At 38.4% G+C, this 22,239-nt stretch overlaps 1 protein-coding gene across 8 annotated transcripts in view; it reads left to right on the top strand.

The window, feature by feature from the left end:
* LOC113573753 (rho guanine nucleotide exchange factor 4-like) overlaps positions 1–14,410 on the top strand; it is a 96,306-nt gene extending 81,896 nt beyond the window's left edge. For 5 of the 8 annotated variants that reach the window (XM_035530641.2, XM_035530640.2, XM_081696083.1 and 2 more), the window contains 9 exons: positions 3,091–3,270; positions 4,116–4,310; positions 5,740–5,919; positions 6,199–6,431; positions 7,269–7,398; positions 7,625–7,756; positions 8,018–8,261; positions 10,900–10,977; positions 12,046–14,410. In XM_035530641.2, the coding sequence (XP_035386534.2) occupies positions 3,091–3,270; positions 4,116–4,310; positions 5,740–5,919; positions 6,199–6,431; positions 7,269–7,398; positions 7,625–7,756; positions 8,018–8,261; positions 10,900–10,977; positions 12,046–12,206 (1,533 nt within the window). In that variant the 3' untranslated portion in view covers positions 12,207–14,410. Of the gene's footprint in view, positions 1–443; positions 1,189–3,090; positions 3,271–4,115; positions 4,311–5,739; positions 5,920–6,198; positions 6,432–7,268; positions 7,399–7,624; positions 7,757–8,017; positions 8,262–10,899; positions 10,978–12,045 lie in introns of those variants that run through there. The other 3 variants (XM_081696082.1, XM_027004280.3, XM_027004288.3) reach the window with 2 other exon arrangements.
* The last annotated feature ends 7,829 nt before the right edge of the window (positions 14,411–22,239 follow it).

Genomic DNA, 22,239 nt, shown 5'->3' with positions numbered 1-22,239 from the left:
CTTTCTCTTTTTCTTTTTCTCTCTTGCTCTTTCCTTCTCTCTTGACACATCTCATAGCTCTATTTCTCCCCCGATTGCCCTCCTCTTACAGTCCCCTCCCCCACACCCTCTTCGTGGTTGCTAAGGCCTGCCTCAACAATTTTGGTTTCCAGGATGCATTCAGAAAAGAGCTAGCTGATTGGTTGCTAGTGGTAATAAGGGGAGGGGAAAAAAGCCCAAGCGTGAGAGCGCTGCTGGGAATGAGATGGATGACTGTGCCAGCATAGCTCCAGGCAGAGCCAAGCTCCATTTTCAGCCTCCGTGTTTACTTTCAGGAGGGCAGGGAACAACTGGGAACAACGCAGACATGGAGGTTCCACCTATCCAACTGCCGTAAGAGTGTCCTTTACGCGTGTGTCTTACAGAAAAAGAGAGCTAGGGGTGGGGGTGGGGGGAGAACAGGGGGGAGAGAGAGAGAGAGAGAGAGAGAGAGAGAGAGAGAGAGAGAGAGAGAGAGAACGACAGAAAGAGAAACAGCGAATACACGGGAGAGAGAGAACTGGAAATGAGAGAAAGGAGGAGAGAGGAGGAGGAAGGAACATAAGAGTAGTGTGACAAAACACCAGAAGAGAATGAAAAGTAGAATCAGAGAGATCTTATTAGTGAGATTCCCATCTGTCTGACGCCTCAGCTGGAGGAGCACAGGGAGGAAGGCTTCGTCGGGCAGCAGGGAGGCAGGCTGGGTGCTGGAAAGCCCAGGTGGCCGTCCCCGTGGAGGAGTGTCAGGGAGCATCAGGGCAGCTGGGGCCCGCATGGCTCGCAGCTCCGTGCGGGGAAGCAGGCAACGCCTGGGCCTGCTCGACACACTGCTTCGCTGCAACATGGACCCAGAGACGCAGCGCATGGTCGTATTCCTCATCATGATGTTCCTCATCATTGTCAACGTAGTGCTCATATTTCTGCTTGCCTTCCAGTAGAGAGACAGAGAGAGAGAGAGAGAGAGAGAGAGACAATCAGAGACAGACAGAGAGAAAAGAATCAAACACCAGAGTGCAAGAGAGAAGGGGAGGGAGATAAAGAGAGGAGGAGAGCAGAGAGGGAGGGAGAGAGAGAAGCAGAGAGGAAGGGAGAGAGGGAGCTAAACAGAGGCTGAACAGAAGAGTTCTCTTTTGGATGGGCAAACTGCATCAGTGCACCATAGAAACTAAGGTAAAGGACTGGATTGAATCACTTTTAATACAGCAAGACACAGGAAAGATAATTGGTACTAGTATTTGTTACTATGGATGTTTCTGATTGAAATGTGAACCTTAACTTCCCATGCAGTTATTTACCCTTTGTCATATTAGACAAAGTGTTTGATTAAAGATAATCTTTTAAAAGCAGTTACGTGATGTTACACTTGCTATAGATGTTTATATTATATTTCTTCCATTCATGTTTATTTCTGACCATTGTCCTCCCAAGTCTCAGGACAGAGCAGAGTCCTGGGTCACTGGCTAGAATTTGTACATTAGTGAGGTTCAGCTGCTTTCTGACTGCATTTTTGGCTTCACTAACAGCTCAGTACTTTAGACATCTAAGTCAATGTTTTTACAATATGTTATTGTAAAGGTTTGTGACAAATTTGGTTTGCTTATCAGTTAGATTAAAATAGGCATTACCACTAAATAGGGTAAAAGAGGGATGAAATGTTCTCACAAGATTGAGATTTACTACAGAGGGTGAGTAGTAAAGAAACTGAGCCTATATGTGGCTGGCTGCAGTAATGTTACTACTGTAAACTTGACAATCAGGTGTTCGGGAGGAGCCTTGGATCATGGATGACTGCATTAGGAGCTGACAGGCTCTTTGCCTCTGGCTATGTCAACTTTTAGGCTGTCACCTGTTCTGTAATCCCTGGTACTGAGTTAAGTGATCATTGCTTTGTACTTTGTTGTTGCATTTGATGATTGCAAGGTACAGGGAGGATAGAGTACCTGCAGCTCTGCAGCTGTGAATAATTTTGTTCTGTGACATAATTTAACTACCAGTGACTGCAAAATCTAGGACCCATTTTGGATTAAAGTCCTGTACAGAATACCTTAGATGTAGATGTCATGTGAGTGATGGTAAAAGCTGAAATCTTGAGTCTGTAAAGGGCCTTTGAGTTTGAGAATGGCACTATATAAATCTAAATAATAATAATAAAAATAATAATAATAATAATGGTAAAATGCATTAACACAGCTTTTCTGTTTGGTCTGCACACATGTAAAGTCAATGTAAAGTCATCAAGAGCCACATATCTAGCAGTCAAGCCCTCTGTCTGTGTGTGTGTGTGTGTGTGTGACTATAGTCAGTGATGATGAGTGTTCTTGTTAATTGTCACAGGTGTTGTACTACTTGCACAGCAGTTTAAACACCTAAACACCAACTCCTGAAGTCATGTTTATATGTGAATGCATGCAGGTATTTATGATTTATGTTTGTGTCTGCATATGCATGTGTACTGTGTGTATGTGTGTTTTTGCCTACATCATGATGGCAGAACCAGAAGCCGTCTGACAGAAAATCAGTGGAGAGGCGAAATGGTATGGACGAGTTGCCTAGCAACAAGCCAACATTTCCCTTCTTTTTGATGATGGATTTATGATAGTGAGAGAATGAAAAAGAAAGAGAGAAGGGGGCTCAAATGGCCTATATTTGTTTTCTTTCCTGCTTCTTCCTTATTTCTCTACATAGTGGTTGAACTCCCATGCACCTGATAATGTAATTATTTTTATGAGAAGGCTTTCAAAATAGTGGTCTGTCTTGCTCTTGGTAGATGTTTTCATCATTAAGATATGCGGATGCTGTCAGAAGCCGGATTTAGAGAGTTTGATGTTTCAGCCAGCCCTGTGTCCACTTTCATCCACTACAATACGTAGAATTGTGTATGTTCTCCATAAACAGTTAAAGAACCGTGTAAGTTCTTCATGTTCTTCTTTTCCCTGATCTTTTTCCCTTTTTGCCTTTTCCACTATACTATCTTATACTCACTGACTGGCCGGCTGTGCTCCTTATATTCACCCCCTGGCCAGCTATACTGTTTTATACTCACCTTATAACTCATTCTTCTGCTCCATGTAGCTGATCAGTGATGGCAGTATCGTGTATGCTGAGGCACTGTGGGACCATGTTACCATGGATGACCAGGAGCTGGGTTTCAAGGCGGGTGATGTCATCGAAGTAGTGGATGCCACCAATAAGGAGTGGTGGTGGGGGCGAGTGTTGGACAGCGAGGGCTGGTTTCCTGCAAGCTTCGTTAGGGTGAGGAGCCCATCTTACAGCAGGCACAGAAACAAATGTTTTATTTACATTTTCATTTAACATGTATTCATTTGGCACATGCTTTTGTGCAAAATTATTTTTATTTGCCAAGTAATTATACAAGGACACTTAATACTTAGTCACATTAAGCCTCTGTTGTCTGTAAAACAGAAGAGAAAATCATGACAAAGCATGTTGTAATGTGGAGTGAATGATAAGCAGACGCAATCGCTGTGATGAGCGAGATTTATTAGGGGCAAATCCATACACAGAGTTGTTATAACAGTCTATAGTCAGGGAGCCATAATGAATGGCATTAGACTGCATAAATAGAAAACTAAACGAAACAAAAGGAAGAAACAGATTAATACAAAGACAAGTATACACAAGTCACTGGGGAACGTAAATGAAAAACAAGCACCCAAACGAGACCATGCATACCAGCAACTCACTGAGGCAAACACAGAGATTAAATACATAGGTTAACAAGAACTAAACAAGACACAGAAGAAACTCATGAGGGGTGAAGAACCCAACAGAATCAAGCAGGTAAATCAAAATAAAGACACGAGACAGGGTTACCACGGAGACAGGACGCTAGGAGGGGCTAACCATGACATATGTACACACATCTATAAGCAATAATCCATCAAATACCTAAAATCTTTCAGGTAATGTTAATTTCACCTATGTGACTGATTTCAGGATTTATAGTAGACTTTAAAACAAAAACACCCAGAATCCCATCATCAGCAGTTGTTTCAGATACATTCATCCATTGTTCACATTACTTTTGACAGAAAAGCACCATATGAACACCCCGGTTTGTGTCTCTACCTGCTCAGTTGCGTGTGAACCAGGATGAACCAATGGAGGAGTACTTGTCCCAGCTGGAAGAGGTGCAGAAGGAGCACAGCCGGGGCATGGGGCTCCTCCTGGGACCTGGCCTGCCCTGCAAAGAGCAGATGAGAACCAACGTCATCAACGAGATCATGAGCACGGAGAGAGACTACATCAAACACCTGAAGGACATCTGTGAGGTCAGCGCATTGCTGACTGAGACTGATGCTTTGATTAAGCAGAACTGCCCAGATTTTCTGGTAGTGATGAAGGGTAGAATTGACCTTAATGTACTGTGTTGGCTGCTGGCTCATGGCTCATGAGTGGCTCTTCCTATGAGGACAAAATGGCTTTGTATTGCTGGGACCAGTCCAGCAATCCCTCTGTTAAGAGAGGTCACTGCTACAACTGCCTGTTCCCTCATTAGTTTTCCTGTCCCTATCACAAAATACTGACATTAGCTAATCACACTTTCCAATGAATAAATAGTGTTGGTCAAGATAATGACCATTCATTAACCATGTCATATCAAGGGGGTATATGCTTTAATCAAGGTGGCATATTAACTTTTCCAATCAAGTTTTTTTAACCAGATACTGGTTTTCCATCAGCTTGTCAAAATGATTACGGGTCAGTTATATTGTAAAATGCTGTCAGGCACTCATGATCTTTGTTGTTGTTAACGTCCCTGGGAGAAGTTCTATCATATGCAGAATGTTTACATTTTGGGAGATTGGATTATTAATGGGTAGAAAAAATAACAAGTCACTTATTATTTTAGTAGTAAAGGTGGTTTCTATGGGATTATCTCAATCCTCTTCATTCTATTCTGGATTTTGGCTCATAGCACAGAAAAGCAGTTATTAATGATCTTGGAATGATCAGGATTATTCTATTAATGATCAGGATGCAGGTAACCTATCCACTCTGCTTTGTTTAGATCTTTGTCCTGTTTTTGATACAGTTGACCAAAAGATGGACTCTCTGGCTCTATATTAAATTGGTTTCATTTCCATCTGAGCAGCCATGAATATATTATGTTGAAAATCATTCATCTATTCACCTTTCTTTCTCTTCCGGGGTCCCTTAAGGTTAGATCCTTGGTGTGACTCTGAATCTGAATTCATTGATATTGCGAATGACAAACTGAGGATGGTTGCACTTGTGCTCTTAAAGCCCCGATCTGTGAAGGCTAAAAACTAAAGGCTAAAAAGGTCAGAAACAGAGGTGTTACTTTTGGCAGTGACATTAGCTATAATAGTTGCATAAAATGCATTCTGTCACTTGAGAAATATATCTAAGATTCATTATTTTTTGCAGCTAACAGCAAAAAAAAACGTTTATGCTTTTATGCTTTCTCATGCTTTTATGTCAGATCATCTGCACTACTGTGGTGCTCTTCTTCCTGGCCTACCACAGAACTCCATCTCTAGCTTGCAGATAGTTCAAAATCCCTAAGGGAGCATATTTTACCTGTTCTCAAACAGCCAAACTGGGCAACTCTTTTAAAATGTGTGACTTCAGTGTATTCTTATTGATATTCAAATGTATTTGTGGTTTTATCCCACCAAAAATCAAGGCCCCTCTGGTATTAACTGACCTTGGTTTGTTCATCTACATTCTTTGTAGGGTTACATCAAACAGTGCCGGAAGCGCATGGACATGTTTACAGAGGAACAGCTGTGCACCATCTTTGGAAACATTGAAGACATATACAGCTTCCAGAAGAAGTTCCTGAAATGTCTGGAGAAGAGGTTCAACAAGGATGAGCCCCATCTCAGCGAGATAGGCTCCTGCTTCTTAGAACATGTAAAATGTTTTTTTCCCCCTTTGAATTAACTCTACATGTAATTGCCATTTCTTATTGTCATCTTTAATGTCTTGCCTTTGATGCAGGCATGCATAGTTCAGGCTCAGAAAGTAAAGGTCAAGGACTTTTGACTAATTTGCCAGCAGGTATAATTAATGAATGAAATCACCTAGGTGATACAAAGAAATGGCAGGACTTTTACTTTTTTAACTTGAACTTTTACATCTCTGCTTTGCTATGACTAATCACTGATGTCATTGTGCCCTGTCTCTTTACAGCAAACAGATTTCCAGATCTACTCAGAATACTGCAACAATCACCCAAATGCCTGTGTACAGCTCTCCAAACTTATAAAGCTCAACAAGTATGTGTTCTTCTTTGAGGCCTGTCGTCTTCTCCAGAAGATGATTGACATTTCTCTGGATGGCTTCCTCCTTACTCCTGTCCAGAAGATCTGCAAGTACCCGCTGCAGCTGGCTGAGTTACTTAAATACACCAACCCACAACACAGGTACATCTAGCCCCAACACATCTATACCAACCCTCAACACAGCATCCACCAACACAGGTACACCATCCACCAGCATGCCAATTCCCAACATAAGTTTACCAACCCCCAACAGGTTCATCATCCCCTAGCACAACCCCCAACACAGGTATCCCAAAACCCAACGCATGTACAGCAAACCTCAACACACGTACTCTAACCCTTTTGACCCCAACCCCAACTACACATACATCACCCCCACCACACATACATCAACCCCCACAGAAAACCAACCAAACTCCAAAACACATGCCCTCAACCATAGTAACCCAACCTCCAACAAAGGTGCACGAAACCCCAAACACAATTACACCAAGTGCAGCACAGGTGCCTAGTAACCTGCCAGAAATCTTCATAAAATACTGTAAAATAATCTAGGCAAGTTTTCCATGTTTTGAATACAAGTCATCAGTTCATGATAGGTGGGACTTCAGCCAAGATAGCTAGTGAATAACATTCTGAGAAGGATTAGATCATTGTATTTTTGGTTTCTTTTTATTTCAATTTTTATTTCAATCTCATTAAATCTACAAATAGTCTATCAGTTATATGTAGACTTACATATAACCTACATATAGTCTATCAACTATGTGTAGATTTACCCCAGTGCTTTAGTTTATATGGTTTGCTTGTTTTATGTACTTGTTTAATATTTTATACTCACTATAAGCTGCAATTAAGCTTCTTTATACTTTAACTGAGTGCAACAGAAGCAGCATTCATTCTACTACACACTTATAATTAAAAAAAATAAGTTATGAGTTGGACTGAACTGAAATAATGAATTGATATTTGTCTTAGAGACTACAAAGATGTGGAAGCAGCATTAAATGGGATGAAGAACGTGGCCCGTCTGATTAATGAGAGGAAAAGGCGATTAGAGAATGTGGATAAGATCGCTCAATGGCAGAGCTCTATAGAGGACTGGGAGGTGAGTGGCAGTCAGAGTTTTAAAATTAAAGTTATATTTTGAAGAATTCAGAAAATCAATCAATAAATACAATGAAAAAAATCAGATGTGGCTGAGATTGGTTCACTTATTTAATTAATAAATAAATAAATATAAAAATAAATACACATTTAAGGAAATTCTTTAGTTAGTGTGTGTGTGTGTGTGTGTGTGTGTGTGTGTGTGTGTGCGTGCACATGCACATCAGGGTGAGGACATCCTCAGTAGAAGTTCAGATCTGATCTTCTCTGGAGAGCTGACAAAGGTCACACCACCTCAAGCCAAAAGCCAGCAGCGGATGTTCTTTCTGTTCAATCATCAGATGGTCTACTGTAAAAAGGTGAGGCACAGCTGCCCTTCAGATACACAAAATACATTTCAGTTTATTTACATTATTTAAAGAGAGAGGGAAGGAATTCCTCAGACAACTAAATGACAACTAAAGTGTTTTGTTTGCGCAGCCATTAGGTCTCAGGTAACACAATAATGTATTACCATCATGTTCTTCACAAGTAGAATTAGATTGGGGTCCTTTGCAAAAGTCTTTCTCAGTTTTGGACCCTTTTTGACCTGCGCTGGTTCTCTTTGGTTCACGGACCAGGATCTGTTGCGGAGAGACATACTGTACTACAAGGGCAGGGTGGACATGGATCAGATGGAGGTGCTGGATATGGAGGATGGTAAGGACAAGGAGCTGAACGTGAGTGTGAAGAATGGCATGCGGCTGCAGTCTCTCAGTGGTGGTGAGGTGCACCTGCTGTGTGCCAAAAAGCCGGAGCAGAAACAGCGTTGGCTCCGAGCCTTTGCTGACGAGCGGGAGCAGGTGCAGCATGACCAAGAAACAGGTGATGTACTGCACCCTTCACACACACACACACCCCTACTGACCTATAAACACATCCCCACAGACATGCACGAAAAACATTGACAGTGGCAAGGAAAAGCTACCTAAAGCATGAGGAAGAAACCTTGAGACGAGTCGGGGGGAAATCCTCCTCTGGCTAACAACAATTTTAAGAGAAAAATAAATAAAAAATGAAAAAATAAGCAAGTAATGTCTAGTCCAACTTTCTAGAGGTCCTAGTCTTGTCCTGATGGTGTGCATGTGTCCGAAACTGTTTCCAAGAGAAAACGTCCAGTTGCCCGGGGTAGAGGTGTGGTGGGCTACAGGAGGGGATATCAGGGGGTGGTGGAGTAGCCATGGAAGCTGAGACAGGTTGAGGCTCAGTAACATCATGACATCAGGAGTCGGTGTACCTCAGCAGAAACTAGTACTAGTAAAGAGTCTGCACCTTTTGATCTAAGCAGGCATGGTGGATGGTAAGAGTTCTCTAAGGTACTGTAGAGCAAGACCATTCAGTGCTTTGTAGGTTATTAGAAGTATTTTATAATCAATACGAAATTTAACTGGGAGCCAATGTAAAATAGTTAAGATAGGAGTTATGGTGTGCATGTTTGTGATCAAATTTTCTAGTTCTAGTAAGAAATCTGGCTGCTGCATTTTGAACTAGCTGGACCTTGTTTGGGCACTTAATGATACAGGGATTACTGTAAGGGATTACAGTAGTTCAATCTTAAAGTAATAAATGCATGACTAACTTTTCTGCTTTGAACGAGAGGCTGGGATGCATAATAACTCCAAGATCTTTAACTGTTAGAGAAGATGTGATTGGGAGACCATTGAGGTTCACTGATTAATTAGAGAGTGAGGACCTAGCTGTCTCTGGGCCTAATAGAGGCACCTCTGTTTTGTCAGGATTAAGTGAGAGAAAGTTCCTCAACGTCCAGTGTCTGATGTCCCTTATTTAATCGTCAATAATACAAAGCTAATATATATCCACTGGTTTGGCTGAGACATATAGCTGAGTATCATCATCATAGCAGTGGAAACTAGCACAGTGTTTATGTGTGATATTACTTAGAGGTAGCATATATAAAGAAAAAAGCAAAGGCCCTAGAATAGATCCTTGTGGGACACTGTAGCTAACCTTGTATGCTGAAAATTCTCTATTTATGGAAGCAACCAGGTAGATTAGATTTAAATCAGGAAAGGGCTATTCCCCTAATCTCAACAACATTATTGAGTCTACCTAGTAAAATGTTGTGATGTATAAATGCTGTGTGTCAAATGTTGCACTCAGATCAAGCAATATAAGCTTAGAGACATAACCCTGGTCAGAAACCAGCAACTGGTCATTAAGTACTTCAATTAGTGCTGCTTCCATACTATGATTAGGCCTAAATCCTGACTGAAAGACTTCATGTATTTTGTTCAGATATAAGCTTAGCTGCTGAGCTACAGCTTTTTCTAGGACCTTGGAAATAAATAGTAGGTTTGAGATTGGCCTGTAGTTTGACAGCTGACATGGGTCAAGGTTAGATTTTTTGATAAGTGATCTTATTACTGCTAATCTGAATGATTTAGGAATGTAGCCAAGGTTCAGGGAGGCGTTTATTAAATTTAGTAATATATATGCATTTATTTTGGTTGCAAAGCATTGTGGAATGCAGAGATCTTATTAACAGCCACCTTATGCAGAGAAGAATGAATGAAAGCTCTTTTAAGTTAATTAAACCACCTTTCTATCACCTCTTAAGTTAACTCACTTAAGACAACAAAAACCCATTTCCATCACTTCTCAGTAAGATGAATAGATCGAGTGTCAGCTTATAGGTCACTGTGTGTATAGTTTAGCCTTTTTATTTTCCAAGACAAACTGATTTGGCTCATTATAATGTTGACTCAGGTATGTTAGAGCAGCTAAAACACTAAACCACTGTCTGTAACCAGGCGCAAAAAGCCAGTTTGGCACTGTGTCAGAAAATATATTACTGGAAGTGAACAGAGGCAGAAGTGGAGAAGTGGAGAAGTGGAGTTGACCATTGGGTTGATCCTACAGATAAGCAGACATAAATCCATGTCATGCTGTAACGCTGCACGACTTTGTTAGGACTCACCAGCCTGGGATTTATGCTGGCTCCTTCTCATTTGGGTGGTGAATATTTGAATACATGTTTGTGGCACAAACCAAATTTGTTCTAGAGCTTGGCCAGAAACAGCTACATAAACATTCCAAGCACTATTTAGCTTGCATCAGAAAATAATTTAGTGTGCTGTATTAAGGAAATAGTCTATGAATGGTGTTATAGGTCAGATAACATTATGCAAATGAAATAACCTAGGTAATTTTTATTCATTTTAATTAAGTCATGTTAGTACTTTGTGGTTGTGTTCCTTGATGTGCCCTACCTACTTTTGATTTAAATAATTAATTTGCTACATGTCTTTAAGCATGATCACTGAAAGGTAATGATTACCAATGAAACATCTTCAGGTTATCATCTACTCTGACATTTAAAAATGGAGAAACTGTATTAGATCCCACAACACTACCGTAAGACTCAAGAGTTCGTGCAAAATGTATCAAACATGAAAAACTTCATTGAAAAGCATTAAAAAGCTCCTTCTGTCTGCCTTTGCAGGTTTTTCCATCACTGAAGGCCAGAAGAAGCAAGCCATGCTGAACGCATGCAAAAGCCATCCAGCTGGGAAGCCCAAAGGTGAGGGCAGAACTTTGAGTGATCTCTACCCTTGAGTAATTGTGCTCATGTTTGCTGAAACAGGAGTTCTAGACTCCACTGTGTGGTTTAGTATGTTCTTACATATCAGTATGGAGCTTGTGAAAGACTTAAGTAGTTGGATATGGATAAGTAACTGACAAGTTAAAGGGAGAGTGTTAGGGGTATAAAATAATGCCCTGTCCAGTGCAGAGGGACAAATCAGCTTGGATTAGAAAACCCTGTCCTAGATCAATCTGAACCTTATCAACACATTCAATGTCCAGTGCACTGCATAAGATTAGCTCATTCCCTAAATAGTGCACTAGATAAGGAATAGAATACTACCTTTCCCTGGTCTGCTCTTTTGTCCACCAGTGTTTATACTCTGACTACATCAGAAAAAAAAAGTGTGCTGAACTACGTGACTAGCGAATACATACTATATGTTTGTGTAGTATATGGTACGTGAATGGTCTGAAAAGTCTTGAACAATACAGAACTTAAAAGCACTCATTTCCAAATCTCAAAATGCATGGAAATTCAGAAAATTTAATGTTGTGATATACTGTATTGATATATCCATGATGTGATATATATATAATATTACAGGAACATTATTCAACATATTTCTACACATTTATTTATATATACAGTAATGTTATCATAACATAAAGTAAAAAAATCTTACAGCATTGTCTGTTGATTTTATTTCCTATAAGCCTGTATTTCTTAAAAGTCAAGATGATCTGCACAAAACTTTTACTATAAGAAGATCAGATGTATTTAAAAAAAAATGAGTGAAAATGTCTAGAAATGGGTTTAAAAACTAAGGCAAAGGACTATTAGACACATTGCCTACATTTAAGAGGTTTTTACTTAATAATCATTTTTCCAGTAAAGAACTCTTAATATGGTCTTGGAATTAGACTTATATCTACACTCTTAAGCCCAGGGGACTTTTGAAAGTCTGCCTGGATAAGAGCATCTTCTAAATGCTATAAATATAAATGCCTCTGGTAAATGAGTGTGTGTGTGTGAGATGAGATGTGGTTTGTCTTTTATGTTTAGCAGCAGTGACCAGGCCCTACTATGACTTCCTGCTGCGTCAGAAGCACCCAACACTGCCCACCTCACTGCCCCAGCAGCAGGTCTTTATGCTGGCTGAACCGAAACACAAGCGCTCCACCTTCTGGCACAACATCGGCAGACTGACACCCTTCAAGAAGTGAACACAGAAGGGGGGGGCTCTCTGCTTGTGCCTAAAGTTACCCTTGTGTTCTCATTTGATAATGCTTTTGTCCTGCCCCCCACCCGACTTCGATGTTGTACTTACAAAACATACAGATTTATTATAATTATAAAAAGAGTGTTTATGTTTTTTTGTTTTTTTTTTAGAAAGCACTTTATAAGTAGTTACAGTCAGACTAGGTCACTGGCTCTTGGGACTATTATGGGATGACTTTCTAGAAGACTATAGTGCTGTTTCTTCTGCTTGGATCCCACAGCATCAGTACAAACTGTTAAAAACTCAGTGGTCTTTGAAGTTGTCTTCATCTCTTCATGTCAACTGTCAACAGATGCCAGCTGTACACAGTGCTAGATGAGTTTGGTTTTGTATATATTTATTTCTTTGTCAACTATAAAAAAGCATTATTGCAGCAGCTTAGAATTGGGTTAATTCCTGTTGGACTGCTGATGAGTTTTTAACCATTGTACATTAGTTGGTAAAATAATTTGGGGAGTAAGATTTCAAACTGTTAAAATGAAAGGTTTGTGGAGCCCGATGTTGTTTCAAGCTACTTTAACCACATTTTGTTAATATGTATATAATCCATGAGGTTCCTTCTCAGTGGATCTTACCTGCTTTCACTTTGCTTTTTGTTCTTCACACCTTATCCCCTATGTCCTGTACACACAAGGAAGGAATTAACTTCTTTTTGGAAGTGCCATCTGATGTGTGTGTTGGAGTTATTTCACTCTAGCCTATCAAGTCACTGACTTTTCAACACAAAGCATTCAGCCTAGAAACCAGTTTCCTTCAGATTACAACTGCTGCAGATGTTGCAGATCTTAACTAAATGAACAGACTTTGTATATAGTTGTTTGTGTTTTAGTCTTTTAAATTTATTTTGCATAGCACCTAAAAGTGTGCAAATCAACTGTTTTGTCAGTACACTTACATTTTGGATTTTCACACTTCATACTTTCTTTATGAAGCTAAAATTAAAATATATTTTAATTGTCTAGATGTTCCCACTGATATAAAATTCATTTCCACCACAATTGTTTTTTAGTCTTCAGACAATGGAATAGACAGGGCTATTGTTAAAACATCAAATATCAAAAGTTGTAACGGGATGTTCTGTTACTTAACCACAGATTCTTAAAGCATCGCTTAGTATTATTGCTGAGACAGGAACAGTTTACACAGAAATTACTGTAATATACATCATTCCAGCAACATACTCATAAAATATGATGTCTTTGACTTACACACACAAGCACAGTCCCAAAAACAATATTAAATAGAACATGGCTCAGATGCGTGAAAGTGATATATATTTTGTCATCATAATAAAATAACTATTATACCTAATACCTGTCTATTCCATTGTTACTGTAAGAAGGAATGGGTCTGTTGAGTAAAATGTGTGCTTGAAGCATATTTATATACTATACATACTTCTACATTTGAATTGTTCATCATACAGCTATAAAACAAGAAATGCATTTGTGTCTTGCTTCATATATTGGTCTGTTTGAGAAGCACATATAACTAGTGCAATTGAGGACATTATTTATACCACAGACTAGCCATTTATGCACTGTGTTACTAAATTTGGAAAGCATATCAATATCACACTCATCAAATATAAATCATGTCAGGAAAAAGTCTTTGTACTGTCATTATCAGTGAATTCAGTTGTGAGACACACATCTAACCTTGAAAGCTATTAACTTCTGCTACCTGCTGGATAACTGATAGTGCGCTTGAGACCTTTCATCCTATTTAATCTTTATAGTATAGGTGTCGGTGTAAGAAAAGAAAAAATAATTAATTTAGACACTGCTCTGATCAGTAAGGTTTAATGCTATGCGAGATGATATGTCACAATATATACTGTTTTTAAAGTATTATTTACCTTTCAGTTAAGTTCAATACCGATCAATGCCTAATGATGGTGATTGTTTACTTCTACTTCTTAAACTATTGTGCCTACCATGTAAATATGGTGACCTAGAATTACCTAGAAAATAAAACAATGACTATAGAATAATTACCAATAAGCTTGCCTACTCCAGCCCTCCATAGTCTCTGTCATAAATGGTGTTTGGCTGTAAAAAGTAATGTCTCAAGACATTGTACATAATAGTTGTATGTGTATCTTGGTTGTTTACTTATGAGAAAATAAATAAATCACTCAGAAATTAATTTTATCAGACAAATGTTACTTTTTTTAGCCAGCTAGCTAATATCACTGATTAACAATGATTTTCCTTCTTTAAAAAAATTTAAATATAAAAAATCACATTTTAGGAGCAGGCTTGTACATATTTCAAAATGTAATTACCATGTAACTTATAAGCCATACGTGTGTCGGATATGCTGAGCAGAGACAGAGTCATATGCAGTATGTGAAAAGTTTAATGAGATACAGGGGTAATCCAAAGGCATAGTCAAGGAGCAGGCAAAATCCCATAATATATGAGGCCAAACCATACATTAAAATGCATATGTTCAATGCTATGTTAATTTCATGTTTTATATTATGGTATATGTCAGGATTGCTGGTACTAACATTCAGAAGATGTTTTACTGTTTAATTGAGATACTGAGATATTACTGCTAGCAGTGTGGCTAACGCTACATTACATCTGCGCATTTAAAGGCAATAAAGGCTCAGAGGAAGGACTTCAGATGATCCTAAATGATGACAGCAGAGCTAATGATACTGGCTTAAACTGAAATATGGCAAAGAATTAAAAATAAATAACGTCCCGGTGTCTTCGAATGCAAACATTAAAAATTAAATCTGATGTGTCGCCAAACGTGTGCTTTCTGGTGGCTTTTAAAACTGGCTGCGACAGCAAGGAATTATTCAAGCCGTGAGCTTCTTCGGCTTTGTCATGGGAAAGAGCACAACCAGCGGAGTTCTGACCACGTGGAGGAGCTAGCACATTTGGTGTTGTCAATGCACCATACATTTTCCTACTGATATAGGTTTATTGAATTAAAAATGCATAAAATAAAAAGCTATGCGAAATAATATACAATTAGCTATAATAACAAGCCGACATAACGGAGATTAGCTGCCACTAGATAATGGCTAACTGCTAATAAAACAAGTAAGCTGCAAGAATATTCAAAGTTAATTTAGTTAGAAATGTGAAATAAATATCAAGCAATAAATCACCAAAATTAAACTAACGTTACCGTTGTTTAGTTTGCCGTAATAATTTGTTCGGTGGCCTCTCTCGTTTGTGTCAAAGGTTTGATCTTGTGCTCTGCTGAGCTGCATAATGCGTCAGGCACTTTTTATATGGCTCAAAAAATCAGAAAAAGCAAAGAAATAACTTTACATGAAACAGAAAAAACGCATACAAAATGCATACAAGGCATGTGACTCTTGCTTGTGTTTTAGAATAGCCTCTGTAATACCACACGTTCATTAGTTATTATGGACTACCAACCGATAAACTTTTATTTATTATTATTTTTTAACATTTTCTCAGTTTGGCCATTTGTTTGGTGGTTTGTGGTTTCGCCTTTCCCTATAAGGAGTTTGGTACCAGGGAAAAAAAGTAGCCTAATTAAATGTAACATATAAAACAAGCCTGGTTTTGTTGAAATGTGTATCGTAATAAGTAAGTCACATTTTCTGTGAAAATTGCTTTACCTACTATGAAAACATTTTTTTAAATTTCATTTGATCATTTTTGAAGGAAGATGCACAAGTGTCTCTCAGGGTAAAAGTGAGGAATAATTTGATTAATATAAAAATAGTGCATTACGGTATTTCTTTATATTTTTACACTGTAGCCTGATGGCCTCATTGTTTCTTAAAGGGGGATTATAATAATAAATCAGATAGAGAATGCTTTTAGAGTATTAAACTATAATGGGCCTAATCAATTCAACTAGGCTATATGCTGAAGCTTCTGATGCCAGTGCTGTAAACAGCCACTGAATGGCATGACACTCTCTGACGTAATCACTGTTTCGTGGCATTTCTTTATGACGTCATCAAACAGTCTACTATATATTTCTTGAGTGCATTTGCCAAGGGCAATCATTTTAGCAAAGAGATCATTTAGTCGTTTCAACAAAACTATTCCTGCATAAATAGCATTGAAACAAAACCAAGAAAACTATAAGTAGAATTGTTTTAAAACTACAACAGATTTTTTTTAAAATTGCGGATAAACTGTGTTGCATTAATAGAACTTACTGTTCTCTTTAATTTAACGGACTGCACAAATAGTTCAAAGTGTGTGAAAATAAGTGAACGTAAAGTGATATCGCTGAAAAGAAAAGGTGTGTATGTGTATGTGTTCTCAAAATACCCAAGAAAGATTACATGAAAATGTTGGGACATGTAGAGTGAATGAGTGGGGGGGCTGAAATCGAACGAATGTCACGGAACTGTGTAAAAAGAATAAAATATAGCTATAGGTTAAGGTTGACAAGATTAAAGTAAGACAACTAAGTACAGAAAGGCACAAAGGGCCCGGCTGTCATATAGACCGCGTGGTTTACTTTGGTAAGTCGCTCTGGATAAGGGCCAAATGCCATAAATGTAAATGTTTAGTTTTGCTGGTTTAGTTGTGCTGTCATGTAGAGCGTGTGGTTTGATTTTGCTGGTTTAGTTAAATGGAAAGCCAAAGCAGTCAAAATTCGCCTCAAACTAAATGCGTTATATTTGTAAACCGGCAAAAAAAAGTGGCAAAATATGCTGGTATTGTTCACTAACGCTACGCTGTAAAATACGCCGGAAAGCCATAAAAAACGCCGACATTTATATGACATTTATATTTCAGTTTAAAACACCGTAAAATTTCCGCTTTAAGTGCTCTAAAACGGCATTTTTTTACACCTCTCTCACGTCCCTCCAACGGTGTTGTACACGGACACAGAACGACCGCACTCAACAATCCGGACCATGATGTAAATTAATCAACATTAATGAGGAAAGAGCCATTTTAAACTAGTTAATCACAGGGTCCATTAAACTTGTAAAACACTAACCAGAGACAACTAACTGATAATTGGCTGCAATACAAAGCTCACCCAAAGATGTTTCTAGTGCTAGACTGAAAGAAAGTTTGTCGTCTTGTAGGAACAAATGCACATGTGTCAAACTTGATGGCTAGCTGGCTATCAGAGGTGTGGGTTAGTAGTGTTGTTATAGCAACTGCTCACTTCAGACTTTTGATATGGTTAAAATTGAATGAAAGGGTTATCGTAACCAACTCAAGAGGGATGCCAAACAACGAATATGGATAACAGCACTATTCACGTTTATGTTCTTGTCAGGTTTGTCCCTACTACAGTGGAGTCACCTGCATGTGTCAGAGACACTCCTGCTGTGCTTGAAAACAAAGGCTTCACCTGTATTATCACTCACCCTCCTGAAGAGACTGAAAGAATGGGCTAGAGATTTTAGTAATTAGACAATCAGCAGCAGCAGCAACTTTATTCTGTCTGGTTTGGTGACTGTGTCCTCTGTGCACTCCAACTACAGCAATTTCACCCTCTGACATAACCATGATAGACTTAATTCTAGTTGTCACTCTTTAGATGACCTCAGCCTACACATTACTCCTTGGTCTCTTCTGATTAATCTTAAGACTTCTGTTTAATGATTAATCTTATCTGTATATTTTTCCCAATACGTTACTAATACGTTACTAATTACTGTATGCTCCTGTCTTTTTTAAAAAAATTGGCTGATAACTCAAATTGCTTTTTTGATAACATCAGTGATAACACTGGATTCAGATGAGTCCATGTAGAAGTCCTCCCAAAGTGTCATGTAAGACAGAAACAAAAATAATTATAACAAATAATCATTTAGATTAAATTAATCATTTAAACACAGCTCAAGCTCGAATGAATAACCAAATAAACTCAGAGGCACTGTAACCAGGCAGTTCTTGAAAGTGTAAGAGACAGGGTGTCCAAACTGCCCAGTGATAGACTTGGAGCAAGAACACAAGTGTACAAAACAGGGATATTCCAAGACCAATAGTGCTGTTATCCATGTTTATTGTTGGGCATCCCTCCTGAGTTTGATAACCCTTTCCATTTTCATTCAATTATGAATTGAAGTCAGCAGTTGCTATAATGACAGAGAAAAGGTGGAAAGAGTGCATGCAGATTTATGAGTCAGCGCCACACTGTTTCACTCTTGTGCACACCCACCAGCAGGTGGGGACTGTTCCACATTATAACACTCAATCCAGGATGCTAAAAACACAGTATATATTATGATGGAGATGGGACGGCATAGATTTGACACTTCACATGAAGGAACAGGTGCAATGGGATGGAGTGAGGCATGCAACCTGAGTGTAGTGCCCCACCCTAAAACACAGCCCTCACAAGACACTATACACATACCCAGAGTCTAAACCAAGTTATCACCACAGCAAAGCCAACCAAGCCACTTACTGCCAGAGAACAGAAGAAAATGCAAACTAAAAAAAAAAGAAAAATCTCCCTTAAAATAATTACTGGCTGTCTTAATTGAGAATCTAAAAGTGGCATTTTGGTATCGTAGCATCATATACTTATGAAAGTAATTTCTAATAATGTCTGGCACTCATGTTCGTTCTTAATTCTGGAGTGTACAATTCAAATCATGAAATACATACTTTGTATAGGTACATAGGACTGTTCTATATTTAAATGAAAAGATACACGTGAAAAAAATGATCAAAATAAAGAGATGGCTTTATTTCACATGTATCCAGTTCTACAGGTAGTATGTTGTGTGGTGTCATGACAACAGCATCAAGGTAAAGACAGAAATGGCCATGGGACGAACCAGTAGAAGATATGACGGGGGTAGTCAGAGGGGGGCAAACAAATGTGGGTTTTTGAAAAGCTTTCAAAACTGGTTGGGACAGCGAGGAATCGTTTGAGCTATGATGTGCTTCAGCTTGGGCAGGAAAAAGTTCTTTTTTAGCAGTAAACAATATATCATAAGGTGTCTTATTGATATAGGTTTATTGAATGTAACATGCACAAATTTTTTAAAAATATGCAAAAACATCAATTATAGTAACAGGCCGATCTAACTGAGATAGCGGTCACTAGCTAATGGCTAACTGCTAATAAAACAAGTTTACAAGGTAATCAGCAAAAATATTAAAAGTAAAACTAGTTAATAATGTGAAAGAAATATCAAAGAAAACATTAGCAAAATTAAACTAACTTTACAGTGTGGATGTGAGTTCAATATTGTACAGCTGTTTAAATTGCCCTAATAATTAACCGGCTCACTTATTTGCAGTGGAGGTCAGAACCTGTCTGCTCCACTGAGCCGCCCAAAGCATCAGGCACATTTATATGGCTCAAACAGCCAATGAGAACTAAGCAAAGAAATAACTTTATGCGAAACAGCAACAGTTTTGTGATTGGTTCAGAGAGAATGGCACAAGTTAAAGAAAAACAGCCTTTCCTTGGTTTGTGCTTGGGGGGCAGAAAGAAAATCTGGGGGCAATGCCCACCTGGCCCTCAATGTTTAAGGCTTGGATAAAAACCTATATGTATAGTCAAGCATTTCATTAAATACCTCATCTTAGGTAAAGAAAGTAAATAAGTAAAGTAAAACAAGTAAAATGTATTTATAAAGCATTCTTTAAACAATTTGTGTGGACCAAAGTGCTGTACATACTGTAGTATCTGCATAATGACTACACATTGCAAACACAACAAAAACAAGTAAAAACACAAGTAAAACACATAAGATGATACAATGAGTAAAAAAACCCATTGTCATTAGGTCTAATGGGAAGGTACAGCTGAATATCATCAGCATAACAATGAAAGTTGACATTGTGCTTTCTAATAATTTGGCCTAATGGTAACATATATATTGAAAAGAGGTTATATTCTAGTACGGCCCTTGTGGAGCCCCACAAATCATGTGGTGAGAGGAGGAGAAGTAGTTTCCAGTATTCACTGAAAACATTCTGTTTGAAATAAGACCTAAACCACCCCAGGGGCACTGCCTGTAACCCCAAACACTCTTTTAAGTGTAACCCATGTAAACATTAGCTCACAAACTCTTTAAAAACACCTAGGCATGCCAGAGAAAGTGGAAAATCTAGACCCAAAGAAGTAATATGAGACCTAATAGTTTCAGACTTTTCAATAAGAAAGGTTAAGCAGTCTTCACATAGGCCGGAATGAGAAGAAATTTGCTCAAACCCAGGTGAAGGCTGAAGTAGAGTATTAATTGTGATAAACAAAACTTTAGGTCTGTTGCAATTTTTAGCAACATGGTTGAAAAATATGCTTCCCTAGCAGATTTAACAGCTAGCTGTTAGTTAACTAAGCAACTTGAACATATCAATACTTGTAGTCTGTGTTTCTTCCATTTCCGCTCCACTCTTCTACAAGTCTAATGTCCTAAGTTGCTGCATTTAACAAGGGCTGAACTTTAGGGTTGAAGTTTTTAAATCTTAAAAACCTCTAGAAAAAATTAGTAGCCATGAACAAGCTGATATAGCTTGACAAACACCTAAAATAGGTACTTGACTTAAAATTGGAAGGTTCTTGGTTCAAGCCCCACCACAGCCAAGTTGCAACACTTGAACATCTTATCTCTTCACACTAATATAAAATAATCCTAGATTTATATTTAGTACAATTCCACATCTAACTAGGAATAATACTGACACCAATGCTCAGACTACAACATCACATAGTAGTAATGATTTCATGAATTTCTTCAATGAGAAAATTAAGCACATTAGAGATAACATTAAGAGTATTAACTTGACATCAGGCAGCTACTTAGAGATCAGAACAACCAAGCCAAAAAGTACTCTAGAGACGTTTACACCTATCCAAGAGCCAGAACTCACATCTCTGATCTCAGGCTTAAAATCCTCACTGCCCACACACTTTCTTAAGGAAATCCTACCTGAAGTAATTAAATTACAAAATTTTCAAAAAATCTAACCCCAACCCATGTCAGGTGTTAAACTACAGGCCGATCTCAAACCTTACATTTATTTCCAAGATCCTAGAAAAAGTTTCAGCTCAGCAGCTAAGCTCATACCTGAATTACTACAGATACATGAAGTCTTTCAGTCACGGTTTACACCTCATCATAGTATGGAGACAGCACTGATTAAAGTAGTTAATGACCTGTTGTGGGCTTCTGACCAGTGTTATGTCTCTTTGCTTATATTGCTTGATTTGATTGCAACATTTGACATTATACATCACAACATTTTACTAGATAGACTCAAAAATGTTGTTAGGATTAAGGAAATAGCCCTTTCCTGGTTTAAATCTTATCTAGCCAGTCGCTACCAGTTTGTCAGCATAAATGGAAACTTCTCAGCACACAAGGTTAGCTATGGTGTCCCACAAGGATCTCTTCTAGGGCCTTTGCTTTTTTCTTTATATATGCTACCTCTAAGGGTAACATTATATATAAATACTGTGTTAGTTTCCACTGCTACACTGATGATACTCAGATATATGTCTCAGCCAAACCAAAGGATATACATCATCTTAGTATTATTGATGAATGCATAATGGACATCAGAGGATCTTTCTCTCTCTTAATCCTGACAAAACAGAGGTACTTCTATTAGGCCCAGAGACAGCTAGGTCCTCACTCTCTAATTACTTAATAAACTTCAATGGTCTCCCAATCACATCTTCTCTAAGAGTTAAAGATCTTAGAGTTATTATGGACCCCAGTCTCTCGTTCAAAGCAGAAAATCTAGTCATGCATTTATTACTTTAAGATTGGACTACTGTAATTCCTCACAGTAATCCCTGTATCATTAACCTTTCTCCACCTCACGAACATTGCAAAGATTAGGAACATGCTCTTCTCACATGATGCAGAAAAGCCAGTCCACGTACTTGAAGATAGGACTACTGTAATGCCTTACTATCTGGCTGTATCTTTAAGGGCTGGCCTATTATTAAGGGCTGTATTATTAAGTTCTTAAATAAGGTCCAGCTAGTTCAAAATGCAGCAGGCAGAGTTCTTACTAGAACTAGAACATTTC

The sequence above is a fragment of the Electrophorus electricus genome, chromosome 14 (genome assembly GCF_041902795.1).
Source record: "Electrophorus electricus isolate QZ-2024a chromosome 14, ASM4190279v1, whole genome shotgun sequence".
Lineage (NCBI taxonomy): Eukaryota > Metazoa > Chordata > Actinopteri > Gymnotiformes > Gymnotidae > Electrophorus > Electrophorus electricus.
This window is presented reverse-complemented; position numbering and strand designations above follow the sequence as displayed.